Source organism: Sebastes fasciatus, chromosome 16 (assembly GCF_043250625.1).
Source record: "Sebastes fasciatus isolate fSebFas1 chromosome 16, fSebFas1.pri, whole genome shotgun sequence".
NCBI lineage: Eukaryota > Metazoa > Chordata > Actinopteri > Perciformes > Sebastidae > Sebastes > Sebastes fasciatus.
In genome coordinates, this window is record NC_133810.1 from 24,000,264 (window position 1) to 24,022,109 (window position 21,846).

At 40.6% G+C, this 21,846-nt stretch overlaps 2 protein-coding genes across 2 annotated transcripts in view; one reads left to right on the top strand and one right to left on the bottom strand.

The window, feature by feature from the left end:
* The window catches only part of nlgn2b (neuroligin 2b), an 82,093-nt gene extending 70,657 nt beyond the window's left edge, over positions 1–11,436 (top strand). Inside the window, exons 6-9 of the mRNA XM_074610908.1 lie at positions 3,336–3,601; positions 4,263–4,416; positions 6,694–7,060; positions 8,038–11,436. Of these exons, the coding sequence (XP_074467009.1) occupies positions 3,336–3,601; positions 4,263–4,416; positions 6,694–7,060; positions 8,038–8,959 (1,709 nt within the window). The 3' untranslated portion in view covers positions 8,960–11,436. The remainder of the gene's footprint in view (positions 1–3,335; positions 3,602–4,262; positions 4,417–6,693; positions 7,061–8,037) is intronic.
* Positions 11,437–18,507: 7,071 nt separating this feature from the next.
* Positions 18,508–21,392, bottom strand: LOC141752539 (endonuclease domain-containing 1 protein). Its single transcript, XM_074610552.1, has 2 exons — positions 21,030–21,392; positions 18,508–19,630 (listed from the first exon to the last, which is right to left on the bottom strand). Exons 1-2 carry the CDS (start codon positions 21,330–21,332, stop codon positions 19,022–19,024), a joined length of 912 nt encoding a protein of 303 aa, XP_074466653.1. The 5' UTR covers positions 21,333–21,392; the 3' UTR covers positions 18,508–19,021.
* Between the last annotated feature and the right edge of the window lie 454 nt (positions 21,393–21,846).

Below are 21,846 nucleotides of genomic sequence, written 5' to 3' on the forward strand. Positions count from 1 at the left end.
CTACCTTGGTGATTCTATGCAGACACGTTAACAACGTGTCTCACTGAGGACTGGACCAAAAGGATGTGTGGTCTTTGCCAGCTGTATATTAAAACAATTCCATACCTTTAATAGCTGGGCAGTTTAAAGTGACCCTTTTGTTCAGTAATCTTGCAATGTGGGCTTCTAAAAGCTAAAATACAGAGTCTTCAGTTCACTAATAGAGTGCTGCAGGAATGCAGGAACCCCGAAATGAGTTGGAAGTCAATGGTTTTTTTGAAAGAGTTTTTGGTTAGATGCCTGAAATAAGATCTGTGGTTAACACAAGCTTAAGAGATTTTAATATCTAGGATATAAAATAATGTCAATAAATATCCCACTGGTGAATTTGGAAACTTTTACACGTCTTAAAGAAGGCGGTTGCTAACAAGTGGCTAAATGAGACTACAAGACGTCATCATGGCAAACAGCAAATACCAGTCCGCCTTTAGCTTCGTGGAGGTGACTGGAAGACACGCGACCGCGGTGTAGTTCGTTTTATAGCCTAAGGTTAGCTTTTTACTTGTGGTGATTGCATTTACGCTTCAAAAATCATAAAAATGGTGTTCGTTTGTGGAAATTATCTTGCTGAACAAAACATGTAAGTATCATAAATGTTTGTTTGCCACAAGGCTTACTTTCTGCAATAATCAAATAAACAATGAAAAAATCCAATTGGCTTTTTATCGAAGGAACCAGGCTGATACTAATTTCCTGGTTGGCCATACGTCATTCCTGTACCACTCTTTGTAGGCAGACGCCACTGATGCAAAATTTGATTTAAGGAGTTTGTATGTAAAAAAATGACATTTGATACAACCCAACTACTGGCCAATGCAGTTGATCAGGAGAGAAGACTGACAGCTGAACCCAGCCTCTAATTCAGAAAGAGGAGGTGGTGGCAGGCGGGGGGGCCGGGAGAACACGGCAGGGTGGAAGTGAGTCAGGAGCGGCTGATGAGTTCAGATCAGGGAGGAGAGCCGCCGCTGCCTCAGCAACAGCTGAGACAGCATATGTCAATATGCAATTTAAATGTGTACATTACTAAAATAATAAGTTTGGTATTTCTGGTGCTGACTAGCGAGGGTAGCAACATTTAATCAACTAGTCAACTAACTGCGCACATCCCTATTGAATATTCCTTTTCCTCAGATTTTTTCTTTTTTATATATATATAAATTATATATATAAATACAAAAGCAAGGAATGTATCAACTTTTTTAAACCATGGCATACCCCACCCCAGTCGTTCTTTGTTAAATAAAGGTTAAAAAAAAGACATAAATCGGTAGAATGAAAATGTATATAGGCCTCAATCAGCTGTTTTAGGCCACGTTGATGTGCAGATTTGCTGATGAACTGATTGAACTTAAATTAAACAATGAATAAACAGTATGCAAGTTGGTTAAATTAATTTCTTTCATTCTGTTCTACGGTCAAATTTGCTCACATTTTAGGTTTTCAATGTAAAAAAAACCCTCACAGATTCTGTTTTTCATTTACGTCTCTTGCAGTATTCAATACCGTATCTTTGCCGGCTAATGATTTTAATGATTGTTTTGTCTCGGATGTCTCTTGAACTTTTCCAGCACCATTTCACATTTTTTCACAGAAGATAAGTGATTCAGGTGTGGGACAGCTGTCTTACTTGGTGGATAGGGGAATGTACGGTTAAAGGGTTAAAGTAGTTTTAACCATACAGTGTGATTTTATCCATGACCGCCGTGCGTTTGGAAACCGCGAGTACTGGAGAACGTAGTGCGTTACAACCGGCAACTGTGAGATTGCCCTACCAGCGGCATCATAACTGCATGTTATACAGGGTTTTGATACGTTTGAAAGCATAATATTAAAATACAGTTCATGTAAGTGTTGCCTCGTTATGTTACGTGATGAAATGTTATTGAAAATGTACAGTAAAAAAATATATAAATAAGTCTCCCCCCCGGCACCCTTGCCCCTGTCCTCAAGGCACCACTGCAGTATGCTACTTATTAAGGACAGTACTGTACTTTCTTTTGTTTGTTTTTAAATAGCAGATCTCTAAAATAGCCACCAGATGTTTGATCACTAATCCTCTGATGTGAGTAGAGCTCAGAAGGTGAATGGCACTTTATACCAAGAATTCAGATTATGTTATTACTAAACTGCTAACCTTCACGCTGACAAAACTGACCTTGAACAGATCAAATTAAAAAAAGAAATCTGTACGTAGTCTCTGATTTCTCGTTGCGTGTGCATGGGAACACACATATCTTTTTGTCTATCTTGAGTCCGAAAACATTCAGGAGGACATGGAAAAGCATTTCATTAATTGGGTAGTATCGGCCAAGTTGTTAGTTGCTGTCAAGTGGCCAGCTAATGTTGGCTGTCCACAGACAAAGACAAATACTCCCACAGGCAGACTAGTGTTCAAATTATACTGTGGGTGTTGGTGGATGGTGTTGTATTTAAAACATATCTTATACTATTGACATGTATGGCATCTTTATTTGCCTATTTGTTGTGTTACTACAAAATTCCCTTAAGAATGTGGAAGGTTTGGAGCTTTTTGTTTTTGGTTAATGTTGGATTATTTTGGAATATCCATGTTATCATTATGGGTTGTTATGCATAGATTTGCCTCTTCTACTCCATTTTGAAGCCTGGCTGTAACACCACAAAGTGCAGAGAAAGTTGCTGGGTTTTTAAAGGTACTGTGTGTGTGCGTGTGCACGTGTGCGTGTGTGCAGAGGAGAGCTGAGATGAGGGGTAGAGCTGAAGCTGCAGCTGAGAGGCTTCTTAATTGATTTCACAGGGAGAGGAGCGGGGGTGGGGCACATGCAGAATATGGGGGGGCTTAATTATTAATGACAGAATCTGCAGATAAAACAGAGGGACAGCAAGCCACTTTACATAACAGTGCAGCGGTGCAACAGTGCGAGCAGTTTTCTTTCTCTCTCTTTCGCGCTTCATCCGACGCGGCCATCAAGCCCGCTGCTGTGTGCAGGGTCGCCACCATCTTTCTTGCTACGGTCTCTCGTCGTATGTAATGGAAGCACTTTATTCTCCTGCCCTAACGTTCGTAAAGATTTTCTGCGGCGATGAAAAGCAGCAGAATATCTACTTCATCTTGCTTCCTATGTAATACTCATACAATTGCTCCTCCTCCAACGTATGCATTATTGAAAGCACTCACGCTGGAAGGCCTTGAAGGCCCCATCAGTTGCTAGCAAAAGTGTGTCAGAGGGAAAGAAAGCTGAACCGAGAGAGAATAAGTGATTGTATATATTTTCTGTTGAAGCTATATCTGCTGTATGTGGTCCCGTTTTGCGCAGGCCTGTTCCAGAGGGCCATCGCGCAGAGTGGCTCAGCCATCTCCAGCTGGGCGGTCAACTACCGGCCGATGATGTACACCAAGATCCTGGCGAGGAAGGTCGGATGCACTCTGGGGGACATGGCCGAGCTGGTGGACTGCCTGAGGAGGAAGAGTTTCCGGGAGCTGGTGGACCAAGACATCCAGCCCGCGCGCTACCACATCGCCTTCGGGCCCGTGGTGGACGGTGACGTGGTGCCCGATGACCCTGAGATCCTCATGCAGCAGGTCAGAGCCGACGTCTCTGGACGTCATCCAGTAAATGGTCGCATTGTTTCTCTTGATCATTTTCTTTGCATTTGGTGGGTGTGTACCAGAGGTGAGACATTGTTGTTTTGCAAAGTCAAAAGTAAGTCTCAAGTCTCAACACTCAAGTCCTAAACTTTGAGTTTTGAGTCCTAAACAAAGTCATAATGAGCTCTACACCAAATGTAACGCCATTTTAACAACAGAGTAATAATATATTCAATTTACAAAAATTGTGAATGCTTTTAAATTTTTTTATTTATTTGTTAAAACAAGGGCAGCTGAACTTAATCATCTCAAAAAAAATCGGTGGAATTAAGTGTTGACTTGTTGGGAATGAATAGCGTTAACGTTGATTCAGGAAATGAAGAGAAATTAATTGATTCGTCGGACAATTTTTAAATAACATTAACATTAACATAACTTTTTAATCTTTGGGCTCGGGGGAAGGTATCAAAGGCTCCAGTCCAAGTGAAGTAACGAGTCACTGGTCGAGTTGCAAGTCTTTTTTGATTTTGTCAAGTCGAGTCTGACTCAAGTCCAAGTCATGTGACTCGAGTCCACACCTCTGGTAACTACTGCCCTAGCATTGCTGCTGCGTTCTGTGCTGTCATGTCATGCTGCGTGTTTGTTTTGACACCAGGGCGAGTTCCTGAACTACGACATACTGCTGGGCGTCAACCAGGGAGAGGGCCTGAAGTTTGTGGATGACAGTGAAGGAGAAGACGGAATATCAGCGGCCTCGTTTGACTATACCATCTCCAACTTTGTGGACAATCTGTATGGATACCCTGATGGTCAGACCCTACCCTTCTTTACCTTCAAATTATTAATTAGTTTAAAGCTCGTTCAAACCAAAAGCTCAAATCTTTAACTTTCCACATGTTGTTGGCCTCTACACCACTGAGAAGTATTATGTTCAATGTATACAACAAAGATGGCAGAGCAAAGTCAGAAGCTCCCAGATCCTTTACTGAAGTAAAAGTCAAAGTTGTAGTTAAAATCCTACGTAAAAGGACACAAGTATCATTAGCGAAATGTACTTAATGTATCAAAAGAAAGAAAAGAAAAGAAAATGCATCCTGAGTGGATTATTACTATTATTACTGAGGCATTAAAGTAGTATTTTAGTGTTTTAGTTGGTCACAGTGGAGCCAGATATAATTATTTATACTGTTTGGTAGTTTAATCTACTGTATATCAATGCATTGTATTTTATAAGCTCATCATATGTATGAAACGATAAGTAGATAAGTAGAAATATAAATTAGCATAAAATGGTACATCAAATTTGTACTTTGTACAACTGCAAGGTGAGGGTCACGTGACTGACAGTGGTAGCCAAACCAGCAGTCCACCTAATGGGCTAATCTGCTAGCATGTTTGCTGCCAGCTGTGCATGGTAATGTGGTATAATTGTTACAAAGTTTTTCCTGCTACAGTAGCATTGAGATGTTTCCTCTTCTTTATTTAGTTCCTTTCCATCCAGACATTCTGAGCAGATCTGGTTGAAGTCTTGCGCTGAGCTTCAGACCCACACATTAAAGGTGCAATGTGTAAGATCTGCCCAGAGTTTTAATTTAGAACATTCGAAAAAATGAAGGTAAAGAGGTTACAGTGTTGACATTATGTCAAGCACGTTGATGTTGTGTTGCAGAGATATCTACTGAAATGAGCATGCTAACCCGCTAGCACCGGCCCGTCCTGTCTTGTAATACCACCTTGTACCTCGAGAGGCGATAGTGAGTCACTGTAGTGTCCTGTCTGCCCTCAGGCCAACATGAGAAGACAAAGAAGTAGACATTTATGTTGCTGCCGTTACATAGGTTAGACCAAGCCCCCAGGAAGAGCGCCGGTCGTTGTCCCCAATTTTCGTAGTGGCCAAATGGTGGTACTACAACTACAACTTCCGTGTCCGTCTTTTTCCCATAGACTTACATTGGGAAAGAGACATCTGTAACTCGTCGGATAATTTTTTTTGAGGTGAATCAACTTCCCAGTATGAACATTTGAATAGCGCTCAATAGGTCCTAAAAATTGTAAAATGCACTAATAGCTGAATCCAGAGTCATTTCCCTACCTCCGTTCATGTGAATGAGACCCAGACGACGGCTGGAGCGAGGGCTGGAAGGCGGAGTTAGCAAGCTGTGACGACAGCGTGACGTTGTGACTCCGTGACCAAGCCATGTGACCGAGCTGACGCTACTGCGCCTGCTCCATGGGCCCAATGGATGCGGAAGATCGCCGGAAGATCCGGGTACTTTTCCAGTCGGAAGTCGAGCCATTTTGGCATTATGCGCCGCTGAGCAACTTTCATAGGAATGAATGGGGCCCTGCCTCCAACGCTGTATCCACTTCTCTTAATACATCCATGGGTTAGACCCAATCGCACTAGCCCACTGTGACCCCCGGCGCTGGGGTTTACACTGGCTGGATACGAGTTGCTGCAGCCGCTGACTATTGGTCCGTCTCCCGGAGCTGCACCCGCTCTCTTGGCGGACGGGAAAGGCATGCAGGAAGTTACTTATGCCGCTTTGGATTTAGTGCAGTGGACCGACTGTAAATTTCGATTGTATGGGCCCAGTAGTAGAGGTGAAATGCTGCCCCCTGTTTGTTTGGAGCATGTGGTCAGGTATTACACATTGCACCTTTAAAGAATCTGAGGGGAAATTCTGTGATTCAAATGCAACACAGAAAAGCTTTTAAAATTTGATTAACTATATATTTGCATTGAGATCACAGTTATAAAGTACTGCTTTGTCAAAAATAAATGGAGGTCAGTGAATAAAGTAACGCGGCAGGTTCCTTTGCTGTAGAGTTGATCTTTTTTAGGTACAGTTGTGTATGTACAGTATATTCACAGTAAATTGTGTTTACTTCCTGTGCAATGGCTCTGGTTTGACTTTATCGGCACAGTCCAAGCAGTGAGACTGAACAGCAGCACTGACACAGAAAGTCGAGAGAAAATCTAACAACACACCCCTGTGGAGATGACAAGTTATAGATTTTAGCCGAAAAATCTTTAAGAAAACCCACGCGCTGCGTACATACTCACGTTCCTTTTTTCTTTCAAGGTAAGGACATCCTGAGGGAAACCATAAAGTTCATGTACACAGACTGGGCCGACAGGGACAACAGTGACATGCGCAGGAAGACCCTCCTGGCTCTGTTCACGGATCACCAGTGGGTGGCACCGGCCGTCGCCACCGCCAAACTGCACGCCGAGTTCCAGTCACCCGTCTATTTCTATACCTTCCACCACCACTGTCAGACCGAGGCCAGGCCAGAGTGGGCCGACGCGGCCCACGGAGATGAGATCCCCTATGTGTTTGGGATTCCCATGGTGGGAGCCACTGATCTGTTTCCCTGTAACTTCTCCAAGAACGATGTAATGCTCAGTGCTGTAGTCATGACATACTGGACCAACTTTGCCAAGACAGGGTTAGTATAATGCCAAATGTCATAATCCCTCTCTGATATTAAGTGCATTTATATTGTTAAAATATCAAGTAATACACATAGTGTACAGTATTTACAAGCTCATATGTAACACATTGGTGATTTAACTTTCTGAAAGTCCACTATCCCTCTAGCCTACTAGTAAAGTCCCACTAGTGCCCAATTGTGAGCACATTGTTAGTCTGCTATAGGTGAATATAGTATATTATTAATGCTTAGTTTTAATGTAGAGATATTCTCTTCGATGAGAAAAATCTGTTGAACTTTTGAACATGTTGTGGGTTGAATCATCTGGAACACAGAGGTGCCAGGGGCCCAACGGTGTGCAAGGAAACCTATTATTTTTGTAAAGATTATTATTATTATTATTATGATTATTATTATCCTTCACAATCGCATTTTTTAGGGGCTCAGGATGCTCGAAAACCTCACAAAAATTGGCCACGCTTTAGAACTGGCAAAATTCTGCAATGATTGGGTTTTGGCGTTGTCAGCGGGATCCATGTCCATCGATGTTCACAAAATTTGGCGGCATCATTGCTCTCATCTTTAAAAATACATTACTTTTTTTTTTTTTTGCCCCACAGGAAGTCAGCAATGTTGGATTTCATGCGTTCATTTTCATTTTACGAACACATGACTTTAAGATGCACAAAAGCTCATGAAACTTTGGCACGTCTGCTCTATAACGTCCCCTAATTACTTTTAGCCTTCGAATGCATTTTTGATGTATACTGAAAAACTCACGGAACTTGGCGCACACATCAAAACCTGTGAACATTGCGAAAATATTTAGCATCCTGCCAGTACCCTCGACGTGCACAAGTGGCGAGGGCCCGTTCATCGCTGCTTGCATCTTTAATGAACTGTTGTATTTGCAACACAGGTAATACTGTGTTAAAAACTTAGTAGTGATTCATAATTCTTAACATATAAAAATATATTTTTCTCTCCTCCAGGGATCCTAACCTACCAGTTCCTCAGGACACCACGTTTATCCACACCAAGCCCAACCGCTTTGAAGAGGTCATCTGGACCAAGTTCAGCTCCAAAGACAAGCAGTACTTGCATATCGGCCTGAAGCCTCGTGTCAGAGACAACTACCGGGCCAACAAGGTGGCCTTCTGGCTGGAGCTGGTGCCGCATCTCCACAGCCTCCAGAAGGAAATCATTAGCTCCATCACAACTCGACTGCCGCCCGGAGGCACCACCCGCTGGCCAACTGGCACCCGTTCCACGCGACACCCCGTCATCTCCACCTATCCGCCTGACCCTGAGCCCGACAGTTCGGAGAGACCCCGCAATACCCCCTTCCCCGACGAGACGAGGGACTACTCCACCGAGCTGAGCGTGACAGTAGCTGTGGGCGCCTCGCTTCTTTTCCTGAACGTGCTCGCCTTTGCCGCGCTTTACTACAAACGGGACAAGCGCCACGAACTCATGCAGAGGCGCCACCGCCGGCTGTCCCCGCAACGCGTCACGACGATGGGCATGGGCGTCGGCATGGGAGTGGTAGGGGCCCCGCCGCACAATGACCTGGCGCTGAGCCAGGAGGAGGAGCTGATGTCGCTGCAGATGAAGCAGCAGAGAGTGGAGCTGGAACACGGCACGCCCCTCCCGTCCCGCGGCGTCCTAGGCGACCTGGAACCCCTGCGGCCTCCAGTGTGCCCGCCCGACTACACGCTGGCCCTGCGGCGGGCGCCGGAGGACGTGCCGCTGATGACAGCCAACACCATCACCATGATCCCCAGCACCATCAGCAGCATGCAGCCCCTCCACCCGTTCAACACGTACCCTCCTGTCCCAGCGCCCTCCACTACACCCATCCCCAGCCACAGCAACAATGCCCTGCCACACCAACACTCCACCACCCGTGTATAGGACCAGGCACAACCTCTGCTACCCCACTCTGGGCTCACAGAGACACACCACACAAACTGCTCCATACTCTCACCACCCTCTATTCTTCTTCACTATATCTTTGTCTTTTCTCATTAAGCCCTCAAATAAAGCTGCAGTTTGTAAGATTTTAAGCAGTGAAATACCTCTAAAATGTACTCATAAATCAAGGGGGAGTTGATTAAAAAAGCTCCTTCGCCAAAAGCCCGTCATCATAGGTACATACTGCTTTGCCCCGTTAAAGCTCCTTCAATATCTCGTGCTTATAAGTGAGCCACCAAAACGCAGCTTTAAGCCTGTAACTCTCTAAAAGAGGTATCAAGCTAATCACAATCAGCAGGACATCTTATGTGTAGCTCGCTTGTTTTGCGCATGTGTTGTTGTGTCAGTGTACAAACTATGTTTGTCATAGAATGCATATATTCGCTTTCATTCATTTAGCGAAAACATAATACAGTAGCGAGCAGCTTCGAGCGAGGCGGCATATGCCCCGACAAGCTGTCTGTCATAAAGCGGTGATTTCTTGAAACTTACAAATTGCAGCTTTAAAGGCCCAATCTGGAAGTGGAATTTGGCACCCTGTGTTGAGCGCCACGGCCCGACAGCTGTCTCTGTGTTCTGATTTTGGGGACTTTTGTTTCGGTGTGAAATGTATTGACAGCGCTGGAAGTACAAGGATGAGCTATTTGACATTTAAAGCATGAGTTTTTCATGGATTTTAAAACTTTATTTCTTCTGTTTACAAATTGATGCACCTGAGGCCAGTACTACGAAGTGAGTTCAAGATACCCAGGGTATCTTCTCGTTATCTGGCTTAACTAACACTAACAACCGCGATCACGCTAAACGGTCCTGTGACGGTGGTTATCAACTCAGTAAGTCAACCCCGGGTTTCTCAATGTGGCGATGAGCACGTTCACATAAAGGGGCGGTGTTTGCAGCATATGACCAATCGCAAACATGGACAAGTACTGTGAGCAGAGCGGCACATTTTACAATCCAAGACCAAACTATAATGTTAGACAAATACGAAGAAGTTAAACCCATAATCCAGGCTAAAATTAACACAGTTGAAGCTGCCAAATGCAGGAAGGACAGCTGGCAAAAGAAAAAATTGCTGATGTGTGAATGTGTAAATTAACAGACTTATAATATCTCTGCCCCATCTAGAGCACGGATAGATCTGACTATAATTACTTTGTGTGTTCGTGTTCAATTAACATGATGCTTAGACAATATAATAGAAGAAATTACTTCATTAATCCCTTGGAGGTCAAATTGTCATACAATTTGACCTTCTTTCAGCTGCGTCCCCGACCCCAGCGGTGTCAAACAGACTTGGGGAGCAAATAAATATAAAAACATAATTAAAAGCGGTAAACTCCCACAGCATAAAGCCAGCTGTCCTTCCTGCGTTTGTCAGTTTAAACTGTGTTGCTTTTAGCCTGGATTATGACTTAAACTTCTTCATATTTGTGTAATATTATCATACGATCTGCGCACCGAGCTCTGATTGGTCAGTAGGCGGTGCCTTTATACGTGTTGATCTCTTATCTCGAACATAACCTGCTCCGGAGCAGGTTAGGTGTTCAGCATCAGTTACCATGGCGATCTACCCCGGTAAGAAGTGAACCACCGTCGTAGGATGGAAAACCCAGGGTTAAGCCTGAAGTTACCTCGCTAACCACAAATCCTGCTTCGTAGTACAGGCCTCTGTTTTCAGTTATGATGCGACCTAAATGTAGGGCTGCCCAGAATACCATTTTTTGGGCTTCGAAGCTTCGGTGAGTAATAATCGTAGGTATTCGAAGCTTCGCGAAGTGGCTCAGAAGGCTGACATATTTTTCTGTCTGTCTGTCTCCATTTCCACCGTTTCAGTACCCGGGACAGCGCCGCCGCCGCACTACTGTACACCTCCACACACAACAAAACAGCGATATCCGTCTGAGAATAACTAATAACAATTAATGTTGAATATGAATAATGTTGTGGAATTATTCCTTATTTCATGGGTTATTTTGGGGATTTATACATTATTATCACATACTTAAAAATAACGAATACTGATTTTAGGGTTGAATACCATGGCGGTCGAAGCTTCGAAGCATTCGGGTCAGCCCTACCCTAAATGCCATCAAAAAGTCACGCTTTTTCAAAATCTGTACACTCACAAATGCTGCTTTCAAAACATTTCCAGATTGGGGCTTCAACTGTTGGGCGGTACAGGAAATAACTGAATCATACTCGGCCTGTGGGATGCAACCTGGAATCCAGGCTGCCCATTAGAACTCCGCCACACAGGCTCTAATCACGTCCATTACTTTATTTGTTTCTCACTCATTACCTCTCTGTCTGTATCCCCATCTCAGCCCATTTAACCGCTTCTCTCTTTTCGCCGCCTCACGCCCTTCCTCTCTCTCTCTCTGCATCTGCCCTCGTAGCTCTTTTTATTATTAAACCATCGACATAATCCATCTCCACTTCTCTCCTCTTTCTCGCAATCACTTCTAGACTCTTTTTTCCTTTTGGAGTCTTTTATACAAAAACACAAATGTAAATGATGTATTATTAATAAATTGTAAGGATATGAATGAAAAAAAAAAAGATATTCTGATATCTCGTTTTTACCAGCATTCTTGGTGCCAAGTACTGTGATAAAGTTCCTCTTTCACTGGCGTCCAGTGGACCGCCCGGAGAGGTCCATCCTGACTGTATCTTACAAAAGGAATTACCATCATAAAAAAGTGCCAACCCCTTCATCTTTCTTTTTGATCCACACATTTATTTGTTTTTTTGATTATTACACTCAATGTTGCACTGTGGCTGGTCTCTTCTTTAAAGGGATTCAATATATCCTCGTTTAAAAAAAAAAAAAGAATATAAAGTTTTATTAACTACTTTGCTGTCTGGGATATTTGCATGATTTTTTTTTTTTTTTTTTACAAAGAGTGTGGACAGAGACGTTTGTTTGTCATTTTGATGATTTGCCTTGTTCTTCATTGATTTTTGTTTTATTTTGAAAATCATTTCCATTTTCTATTTTAATATCAGCTGCACTTTGTGGTACTTCAAAAAGGTATTAAAGTATAAAGAGATGAATATTGTGTAAAACTATGATTATAACAAAGAGAGTAAATATTTCCTCTTTATTTTTTTCATTCCCTAACACCGAGGCTGTGCCGCAAAAACTACCAGAGAGACTGATGAAAGCCTTCTTTCTTTCCTCCCTCTTTCGCTCTGTTTCTCTTTATCTTTTGCAACCGTCAAGTCTGCAGTCACTGTCTCTCAATCTCACCTGAAGATAGCACTTTTTTGAGTTACAAAAAAAAAAAAAAAGAAACAACTACTTTACATGAATAGTTCTAAATAAGGTTTGACTGACATCAACCACACGCTTCAAAGACTGCCTGACAGTTCTCTTTTCGTCTGCTCTTTTTTTGTTGTTTCATGATTCTCCCTTCTGCAAGATGGAGATATATTTATGACGGTCAAAAGGTGAGAAAGCCTTGTACGCGCATTTCACATCTTTCGCACAACTGAACACAAGAGACGGGTCACACTCTGGACAATTCTGAAAAAAAAAAAAAAAACCCAGTGACATTAGGACAACACTGGACTAGCCCGTCAGCTGCGGTCTGTCAATGCGCAGGGGATGCATTCTAAAAACCTGATTTTTAAAAAAAAATCTTTAATGACAGACATTACTCACACACCATATACCACAAGGCGAGCGGGATTTACTCCCCCCCACGCTCCCTCCCTCCTTGTTATGTTCTGTATCCTGTCTGCTTAGGATAACAACACTCTGGAGCCAGACTGCCATCCCTCACACTGGACTGGAGCGAACCGCGAGGACAAAAAGAACAAACACATGAAAAACAAACTGTACATTTTTTAAGTGTAAGAGAACAAAACTGGAATTTGTAAATATTCTGTTTGTCGTTTGGTTTGAGTGATTGGCCGGAATCTTTTCTTTGTGACAGCAGGTGCAAGTTTAGGTGACTTAACATGATTTTAGCACTCATGCGTATGTTTGATTCTCCTTTACTTCCTTAAGATCGCAAGGGCAAATTCCAATAGGTTATGGGCACATGAATACGTCTGTTAACATACGTGAATAATCTTTTAAAAATCACAGCACGGAAAGGAATGCTTACGGCTCAGGGTTAGCCTCGATATTGTGGTGATAAAAAATGCTCTTGCTGCATATATGGCTGTCTCAAGCAGTGGTTCCCAACCTGGGGTCTGGGCCCCCCTTAGGGGGGCGCCAAGGATAGCAAGGGGTTTGCCAGGATTTGTCAGCTCTGAGGTTGTCAAAATTAGATTTCCACATGTTTAACTAAAATCATAACAACATACTTACTAGATCATTTATACAAAAGTCTGCATATGAAATTATTTAAAAAGACTTATTTTTTTGCTATTTAGTGGGTCACATTCTGTTTAACCTGGTATTCCTGCACAGTTGCAGATAGAGATTAAGCTACACTAATATTATTAGTATTATTATACTAATTGCGGAATTAAATTCTAGTGGTGGTTGCGTAGGATTGTTTCCGACTCGTGTGATCCAAAAATTTCCAATAACTCTACAGTGTTTTAAAGTCCAAAAGTCAAAAGTTATTAAAAAAAGATAAATGTAATCATTTCCAAAATTCATAACAAGGGCTGTCAATCGATTTGAATATTTAATGGTGATTAATCGCATGGTTGTCCATAGTTAATCACGATGAATCGCAAATTAATCGCACATTTTTTATCTGTTCAAAATGTACTTTAAAGGGAGATTTGTCAAGTATTTAATGCCCTTATCAACATGGAAGAGGACAAATATGCTTGAATTATGCAACTGCATGTATATATGTATTATTGGAAATCAATTAACATCATTAACATCAATTCAATTTCACAGGTACTGCATTTAGCATAAAAAAATATGCTCAAATCATAACATGGCAAACTACAGCCCAACAGGCAACAACAGCTGTCAGTGTGTCAGTGTGCTGACTTGACTATGACTTGCCCCAGAACTGCATGTGATTATCATAAAGTGGGCATGTCTGTAAAGGGGAGACTCGTGGGTACCCATAGAACCCATTTTCATTCATATAAATTGAGGTCAGAGGTCAAGGGACCCCTTTGAAAATGGCCAAGACAGTTTATCCTCGCCAAAATAGTAATATGACATGGTTAGTACCAATGGATTCCTTAGGTTTTTATAATTTCATATGGTGCCAGTATCTTCACTCTAGCTTTAAAACTGAGCCCACTACAACCTAAAAGTCGTAAATTGCATTAATGCGTTAAAGACATTAGTGGCGATAAAACAAATTTACGTTAACGCGTTATTAACTTTGACAGCCCTAGTTTTTATCTGATGAAATATCTATATTTGTTGCCGTTTAGCTGATGAGTTATATTCATTTAAGAAAGTTGATTTTATATAAAAAAAGACTAACTCATTTAATACTCTGAAACACCTTATTCAAATTGATACTTTTGTTCAAGGATTTGTAAAAGGCTTTGAGGAAAATAGGTTGGGAACCACTGGTCTGAAGCATAATGTACACACCTGGCACTATCCCATCAGTCGGGAAGGCAGCTTTTGAGTGAAATGAGTCCTTTCATTGGTTAAAAAAGCCAAAGAACAGCTGCAGAGAACAGATGAAGGAAAGGGGGAAATAGGGATGTTTGGAGAAATGAGGCAAAAAAAAACGAGATAGGACGGATGTTTCAAATGTGCTCCAAACAAACCACAAATCAAGGAATTTTTACTTGTGATGCTGTCGGATTTAATCGTTAGTGTCTCACATTGTCTTGAGCGTTGTCATACAGTATAACCTGTAATTGGGAGGTTGTGAAATCCTTTGTACTCTTTTGGTCTTATTTCAGACTCTAATCATGGTGGTTGTTTTGCTACCGTTTGCAATTTTGTCTGCACATTCTGTTTATGGGATTATTGACCCAGCTGTTTGATGTGAGTTTGAGTTGCCCACGCTTCCAAAAGCAGCATTACAAAGACAGTATTTCTTTTATTTTTTTTATTTTTATTTTGAAACAAGCGTTTGGACAGCCAACAGATAATGGAAGCACACTCACCAAGTTTACATGTTTACACTACAGTTTTGATGTTGGCTTAAGGTAAGGAAAATAAATATATATATATATATATTAAAAAAAAAATTAATAAAAAGCATTACAAGGATCCAAATATATTCTTATTACAACATTAATGCTGGAATGGTAAAGTGAAGGCTTGCACCTGTTTGTCTGTTTCATTTAGTCTGATTCAGTAACCTGCTTGAAGCTCAAGATACTGTGAGAGAGCATAATGACCAGAAGGAGTTGAAAGAATTAAAGTTAATATTTCTATTTCAAATAGAGGCTATTACACACTGTATGTTGTGTATCTGAACTGGAAAACATTAAAAGACATTCTTAAACAAATGATTTGCCATCATTTTTGTCATATATGCAATATTAAAGCTGTAAGTACATTTTATAGCCATGTGGGGGCAGAAGAACCCCACAACAAGTAGGCTAGGTAAGACAATCTGGAGCACTTTTTGACGTAGTTCTAGCTAACCTGTTGTTTATTTACACATGCAGGAGATCCAAGCAACTTTAAAGTGGAAACAGACAATTTTTCCCCCCTAGTGTTTCCAAGTGATATTATTGTTGGCACCGCTGTTGCAAAGACAATCGGATCTTTGGTAACTGAGGATAGCTACCGGGGAAAACATCTTCTTGTTTTGGTTGCGCAATGTTTGATGCACTTCCTTTGTGCCGTAAATTGAGCCTTCGTTTTCCCGGTACAACGTTACCGGTGGCAGACAGAATTGCATAGTGAAAGCGAGGCTTATAGGGAACCTACGGTAGCATATTGCTGCCACACTAGAAAAAAAAAAAATGGATCAGTATCAATTATAGCGTGAAAAGTTTATTGTTATAACAAGATGTTTTTCATGTTATAACAAGATATTTTCACATTATTACGACATATGGAAACAACAAGAAACTTTTCTTGTTATAACAATATACTATTCATCTTGTTATAATGTGAAACTTTTCATATTAAAACATGATAACTTATTGTTATAACATTAAACGTTAACGTTTCATGACGTTCATATTGTTAAAACGTGAAACATTTCCCGTTATAACAATATACTTAGTTATCACGTTATAGCGTGATCATCACTTATATTGTTAGAATGTGAAACATTTCACATTCTAACAATATACTAAGTCATCACGTTATAGCGGTATCATCACTTATATTGTTAAAACGTGAAACATTTCACGTTATAACAATATACTAAGTTATCACGTTATAACATGATCATCAGTAATATTGTTAAAACATAAAACGTTTTAACAATAATGTTTTATGTTTTAACAATGTTAGTGATGATCACGTTATAATATGATCATCACTTATATTGTAAAAACGTGAAACATTTCACCTCATAACAATACACTAAGTTATCACGTTATAACGTGATCATCACTTACATTGTTAAAACGTGAAACATTTCGCGCTATAACAATACTAAGTTAACATGTTATAATGTAAAATGTTCCACGCTGTAACAGTATGAGTGATGATCACGGTATAACGTTTCACGTTTCACGTTATAACAACAAGTTCATCACGTTTTAACATGAAAAGTTTCACATTATAACAAGATAAAAAGTATATTGTTATAACAACAAAATAATTTTTGTATAACGTGATTAATTTGTATGTTGTAATAACATGAAAATATCTTGTTATAATGATAAACTTATCACGTTGTATCATTATCCATCTTTTTTCTGGTGTGGCAGCAATATGCTGCAGTAGGAACCAATCTGAACCAAGGTCTTATTATACATGAGCCTGAATCATACAATACATTTGTGGGACATGAATGTTAAAGGAGCTAAAAAGCTCTATAGAGTTGGTTGGGTCTGTCACACATCAAGTTATTTGATCGCCTGAGTGGCAATATTTAAAATATTGATTATTGGAGCTTGAAAGAAGTGAGTTTTTGTTTTCATTTTGTTTTTTTGTTTTTCAGAAAGACGAAACTGATGTGGCTGCTCAAAGAGAGCTCTGTGGTGTTTATTGCTGTAGTAGCGTAGTGTAGGTAAGGCTTTGTTTTGTTTTTTCAGTTTGGTTGTTGCTTTTTAGCATACAGCATTCACCATAAAATGTATCCATGCTCAGCTTTCCATGATTTCATTTCCTAAATCCACACAAACTGAGTTCTGACTTTCATTCCATGAGATCTTAAAGTTATCCAGAGGATTTGAATTTTCAAAGCCTAAAATAACAGCACCAGTTTATGAAGGGAACTGTCCTCGGATCTGTGTTTATTCAGCTGTTATACACAATAAATCAATATTATGGCAAATATAGCTACTGGAGCAGACCGATGCACTGGTGCTGTTGGATGAAGCATTTGTGCTAATGCACGGCCTTCCATTCAGTCAAGCTCTGATGTGGAAATAATTGAATGCTTCTTTTTTGGCCACGGATACTTTTACTTCTGTGTTATCACCGGTGAATAAGCACTTTTTAGACAACATTGTACCTCTTTTTACCTCTCCAAAGTTACAGTTTGCACTTTAATCATTGATCTTTTTTTCCCCCCGATTACATCTTTGGCATTATAAATATCACAGTTAGACAATTCCTTACAGGGGAGAGGGAAAAGCCAAATCTGACCTTGCACAAGTTTACATTGCATCCATTTAAAAAAAAAAAGTTTCTATTGTTTTTCATATCTGTAATATTAAATCCTTAGTTTTAGAATATCTGTTTTGAATGATTGCTGCAATAAGCAGCAAGTTATTAGACCCTGCATTGTGTAATAACATATGGTTGATGTGCACTGTATTAATCACAATCATCTTTGTTAAATAGATTGCATGAATTGTTTAGATGACTGATGTTTACGATAATATCAAAGCGTTTTATTTTGCACTCAACCCAAAATTACCTTTGCAGATAATAACACTGTTGGTTTCCCTTTAAGCAGTGGTCACAGGAAATACTTTCCCTCCGTCACTAGATGGCAGTGTGCAACTAGATGTGTAGAAAAGGCTTGCTGCATCAGAAAATGACCCATATGAACCAGCCTCTTTTGAAAAAAAAAAAATCTAAATCATTTTGGGATGATGGCTGATGATGCTCGGAAAGCTCAGACAGCATTTTCCTCTTTAGAATTGCAAATAAAACGTCACTCTCAAAAACTTTAAAGAAGATATCTTCAACATCACATGAAACCAAAAAAAAATCTTTTTTTTTAAATTATGAAAAGTCTTTATGATATGATATTCACAGATTGGATTCAGATATTCTCACTGTCTTTTAAAGATTTAGATGGTAAGTTTTTAAAAGTTGGAGCAAATCTGATTTTTAAAAAAAAGCTATATTTATAAAGCAGTCAATATATCCTGATGCATGAGACAGGTAATCTGATAAAAAAAAATCATGTGCGTCTGTCCTCTGGTGCTCCTAATAGAAAGGGTTCTCAAATCTTTTTGGTTTTCTAAACAAATTATATAACCGTCTATGTATCATTTATATTATATTCAAAAGACTTTTATTACAAGTAGATTAACTAAATTATTAAAGACACTAAAGCCCATCAGATAGCCATAAAAGTTTGATCTAATTTCCATAACTGACCATACATTCAAACAAGAATTCAAAAGAATAATAAAAAGAAAACACAATCAAGATACAGACCAGAATATTAAGATATTTTATTAAATGAGCCAATTTGCATTACATCAAGGCTATAATCCCCTCAGAGCAAAGCAGCTTTCATTTTGAGATAATGGAAGGAAACATCAAAAAAAAGTTTTAAAGAGCACAACCAACCCTGTTTTTTCCCCAAAGAATAACTCCAAGAGAAATTTTAAATCAACATTAGACTACAGGGAATTATGATAATATCCTATTTGATAATTTTTTTTCACCACTACCACTATCCATGTTATACTATCCACTAACTCACATGCACACATAGGCTAAGGAAGGCTATAGAACTCTCAGATAGTATGATGGAGGTAAACAGGGAGGGGTGAAGGAGAGATGCAGTTGTCGTAGAAGAGCTGAAGATTCTGGTCAACATCCAAATTGCTTTTCAGAAAGATCTCAAGCTCCTGGACCGGCATCTCGTGCACGCTGCTGCCCTCTTTGGAGTTTTTGGCCAAGGCTCCGTAGGCCGGGAAGCGGATTCGAACATCGTGCGGCGAGTTGCGGTCGTAGTCGGTGCAGCAGTACGCGGACCAGATGTCTTCGGGGATGGCCACGCGGTCCTGGTTGTTTCGACGGATCATGTTGCCCCTGGTGGTCACTCCGGTCACGATGTAGGCCGTGCCGCGGCAGAAGTTGTTGAGGCGGAGCCGGATCCGCTCCTCGTACTCGCGCCAGGGCCCGATGTTGAACTCGCGTATCTCTGGGACCACGTTGGTCAGGGTGTAGGTGGCGGCGCGGTCGTGCGGGGTGGACTGGTGCTGGTCTGGGTTCAGGTGGCCTCTCTCGTACAGGACCACGTCAGAGTAGTCATCCAGGACTGCCTGGCTGTCCTCGAACTTCATGTGGAGGTAGCCGGTGGGGAAGGTCTGCATGTTTCCATTCCCATCGACTTCTGCCAGCTGGGGAGACACAAAACACAGACATAGACACAGGAAATAATACAAAGCCAGTATTGTCTATGAAGCCTCTTTGCTTTGTTGGAGTCGACCTATTCACCACCATTTCAGCTGCTGGCATCCTCTTTGAATGAGATATTATGGGGAAGACCGGGGGCAATAACGTCTCAAATTGCACCAATCAGAAACGAGACAGATGAAAGTCATTATGCACATGGTCTGTGAAGATCCCTCTCTGCCCGCCAAAGGACAAACTGACGTCTCATACTTGTCAAAGGTTTTCTGCAAAGATGAAAGTAATTAATTGTTCAATGGTTATTAAATTATTTTAACTAGGGCGGTCAAAATTAATGCGATAATAACCCAAACGCAAATTTGTTGTAACGCCACTAATTTCTTTAACACATTAACGCAATCGATCTTCCGGAGGTTGTCGCGGACTAGAAGCTAGAGTGAAGATACTGGCATTATATGAAACTACAAAACCTAAGGACTCCATTGGGACCAACCAAGTCATACTAGCTCGTTGCGAAGGAGGTTAAATAATGCTCCAAACTTATGCTACACTTTGGCGAGGAAAAATGGTCATATTCAAAGGGGTCCCTTGACCTCTGACCTCAAGATATGTGAATGAAAATGGGTTCTATGGGTACCCACGAGTCTCCCCTTTACAGACATGCCCACTTTATGATAATCACGTGCAGTTTGGGGCAAGTCATAGTCAAGTCAGCACACTGACACACTGACAGCTGTTGTTGCCTATTTGGCTTGAGTTTGCCATGTTATGATTTGAGCATATTTTTTTATGCTAAATGCAGTACCAGTACAATATTTGTCATCATTTTGTATTGTTAATTGATTTCCAATAATAAATATATACATACATTTGCATAAAGCAGCATATTTTCCCACTCGCATAAATCTCCCTTTAAGGTTCATTTTTTGAACAGATATTTGCGATTAATCGCGATTAAATATTGTAAGTGATTGATAGCCCTAGTTTTAACTATAATCTATATTCTTGGTTGTTTATTGTGGTCCTTGGTATTCATATGAAGGTATGACATATGTTGTTACAATTGCCCCTGCATGTGGGGGCAGATGTAACATTTGACTTATAGTGTTTCAATCAATATTGTGACTAACATTGCTAGTAAAAACATTTTATTACTGTTAACAAGTAGAACACAAATGCAAGTCACCTACATAAAAATGTTATCCAAATAGTTCAAGAGGTTTTTAAGTAACGACATCAAAACTAAAAATTGTTACAATTGCCCCCGGTCTCCCCTACTTTAGGGTAAGCTGCTTGGTTAAAATGAATGAAAAGCTCTTTATGAATGAGGTTTTTTGGCATTTTGGTAAAAACAAACCATATTATTCAAAAAGTAAAGTCTCTGACCTGTGGCTCATACATCCAAGGGTAGTCCACACGCCTGTCCCCCTCTGTTTTCTTGAAGGTATAAGCTGAGTAAACCGGAATCCTCTTTTGGGGGTCGTACAGGGTCACATAGCGAGCCTTGTCCGCGTAACGTTGGCAGATCCTCTTCAGCGTGGTGTCGGTGAACCCTCGCGGTGGCGTCCCCATGTACAGGGAGTCCTTGCACCTCTCTATGTGATTAAAATCTTGAACAACAGTTGCCGACATCAGAGGCAAAAAACAGAGGAGCAGGGGAAGAAAAACTGAAGGTATTAACATGTTCATGGTGGGAGAAACTCATCAGTCTCTCCTGCTGTGGCTTCTGGAGAGGAATGACATGAAAATGTACGCAGTTATGATTATGGCAAATCAGATATGCAAAGCAAGTAGAGACCGTGTGACCTGAAGACAGGCCTCCTAACACATGTGGGAGTGGATATGCAAGTCATTGCACAAACCTACATTCTAAAATACTGTAGTGATACTATAGTAGTTGAATATTATCCTAAATGTAATGGGGGATTTTTTTAAGATTTATTGCACTTTTTGAAGTAAAGCTACTGTAGCAAACTTGTGGATCTATTGAAGTTATGTCCAGGGGCGGAGCAGGGTTTTTTTAAAATACCTTCAACTTTGTGTCATTTCCCATCAGTCTCTCTGACTGATCAGCTAAACATTCAGAGTAACCATAACAAAAATAGGTTTCAAGATTAGTAACGCTGTTTACGTCAAATTCCTACCCTACCTGTTATGTAACATAAAAATAGTAACATCCAACACATTATTCCAACTCATCAAG

Bases quoted from the DNA above. Each gene is read 5' to 3' on its own strand.
- LOC141752539 (XM_074610552.1), bottom strand. From the start codon at position 21,332: ATGAACATGTTAATACCTTCAGTTTTTCTTCCCCTGCTCCTCTGTTTT. The intron at 19,631-21,029 runs GTCAGAGACTTT...GTGTCTCCCCAG, and splicing joins CTTGGATGTATGAGCCACAG to CTGGCAGAAGTCGATGGGAA.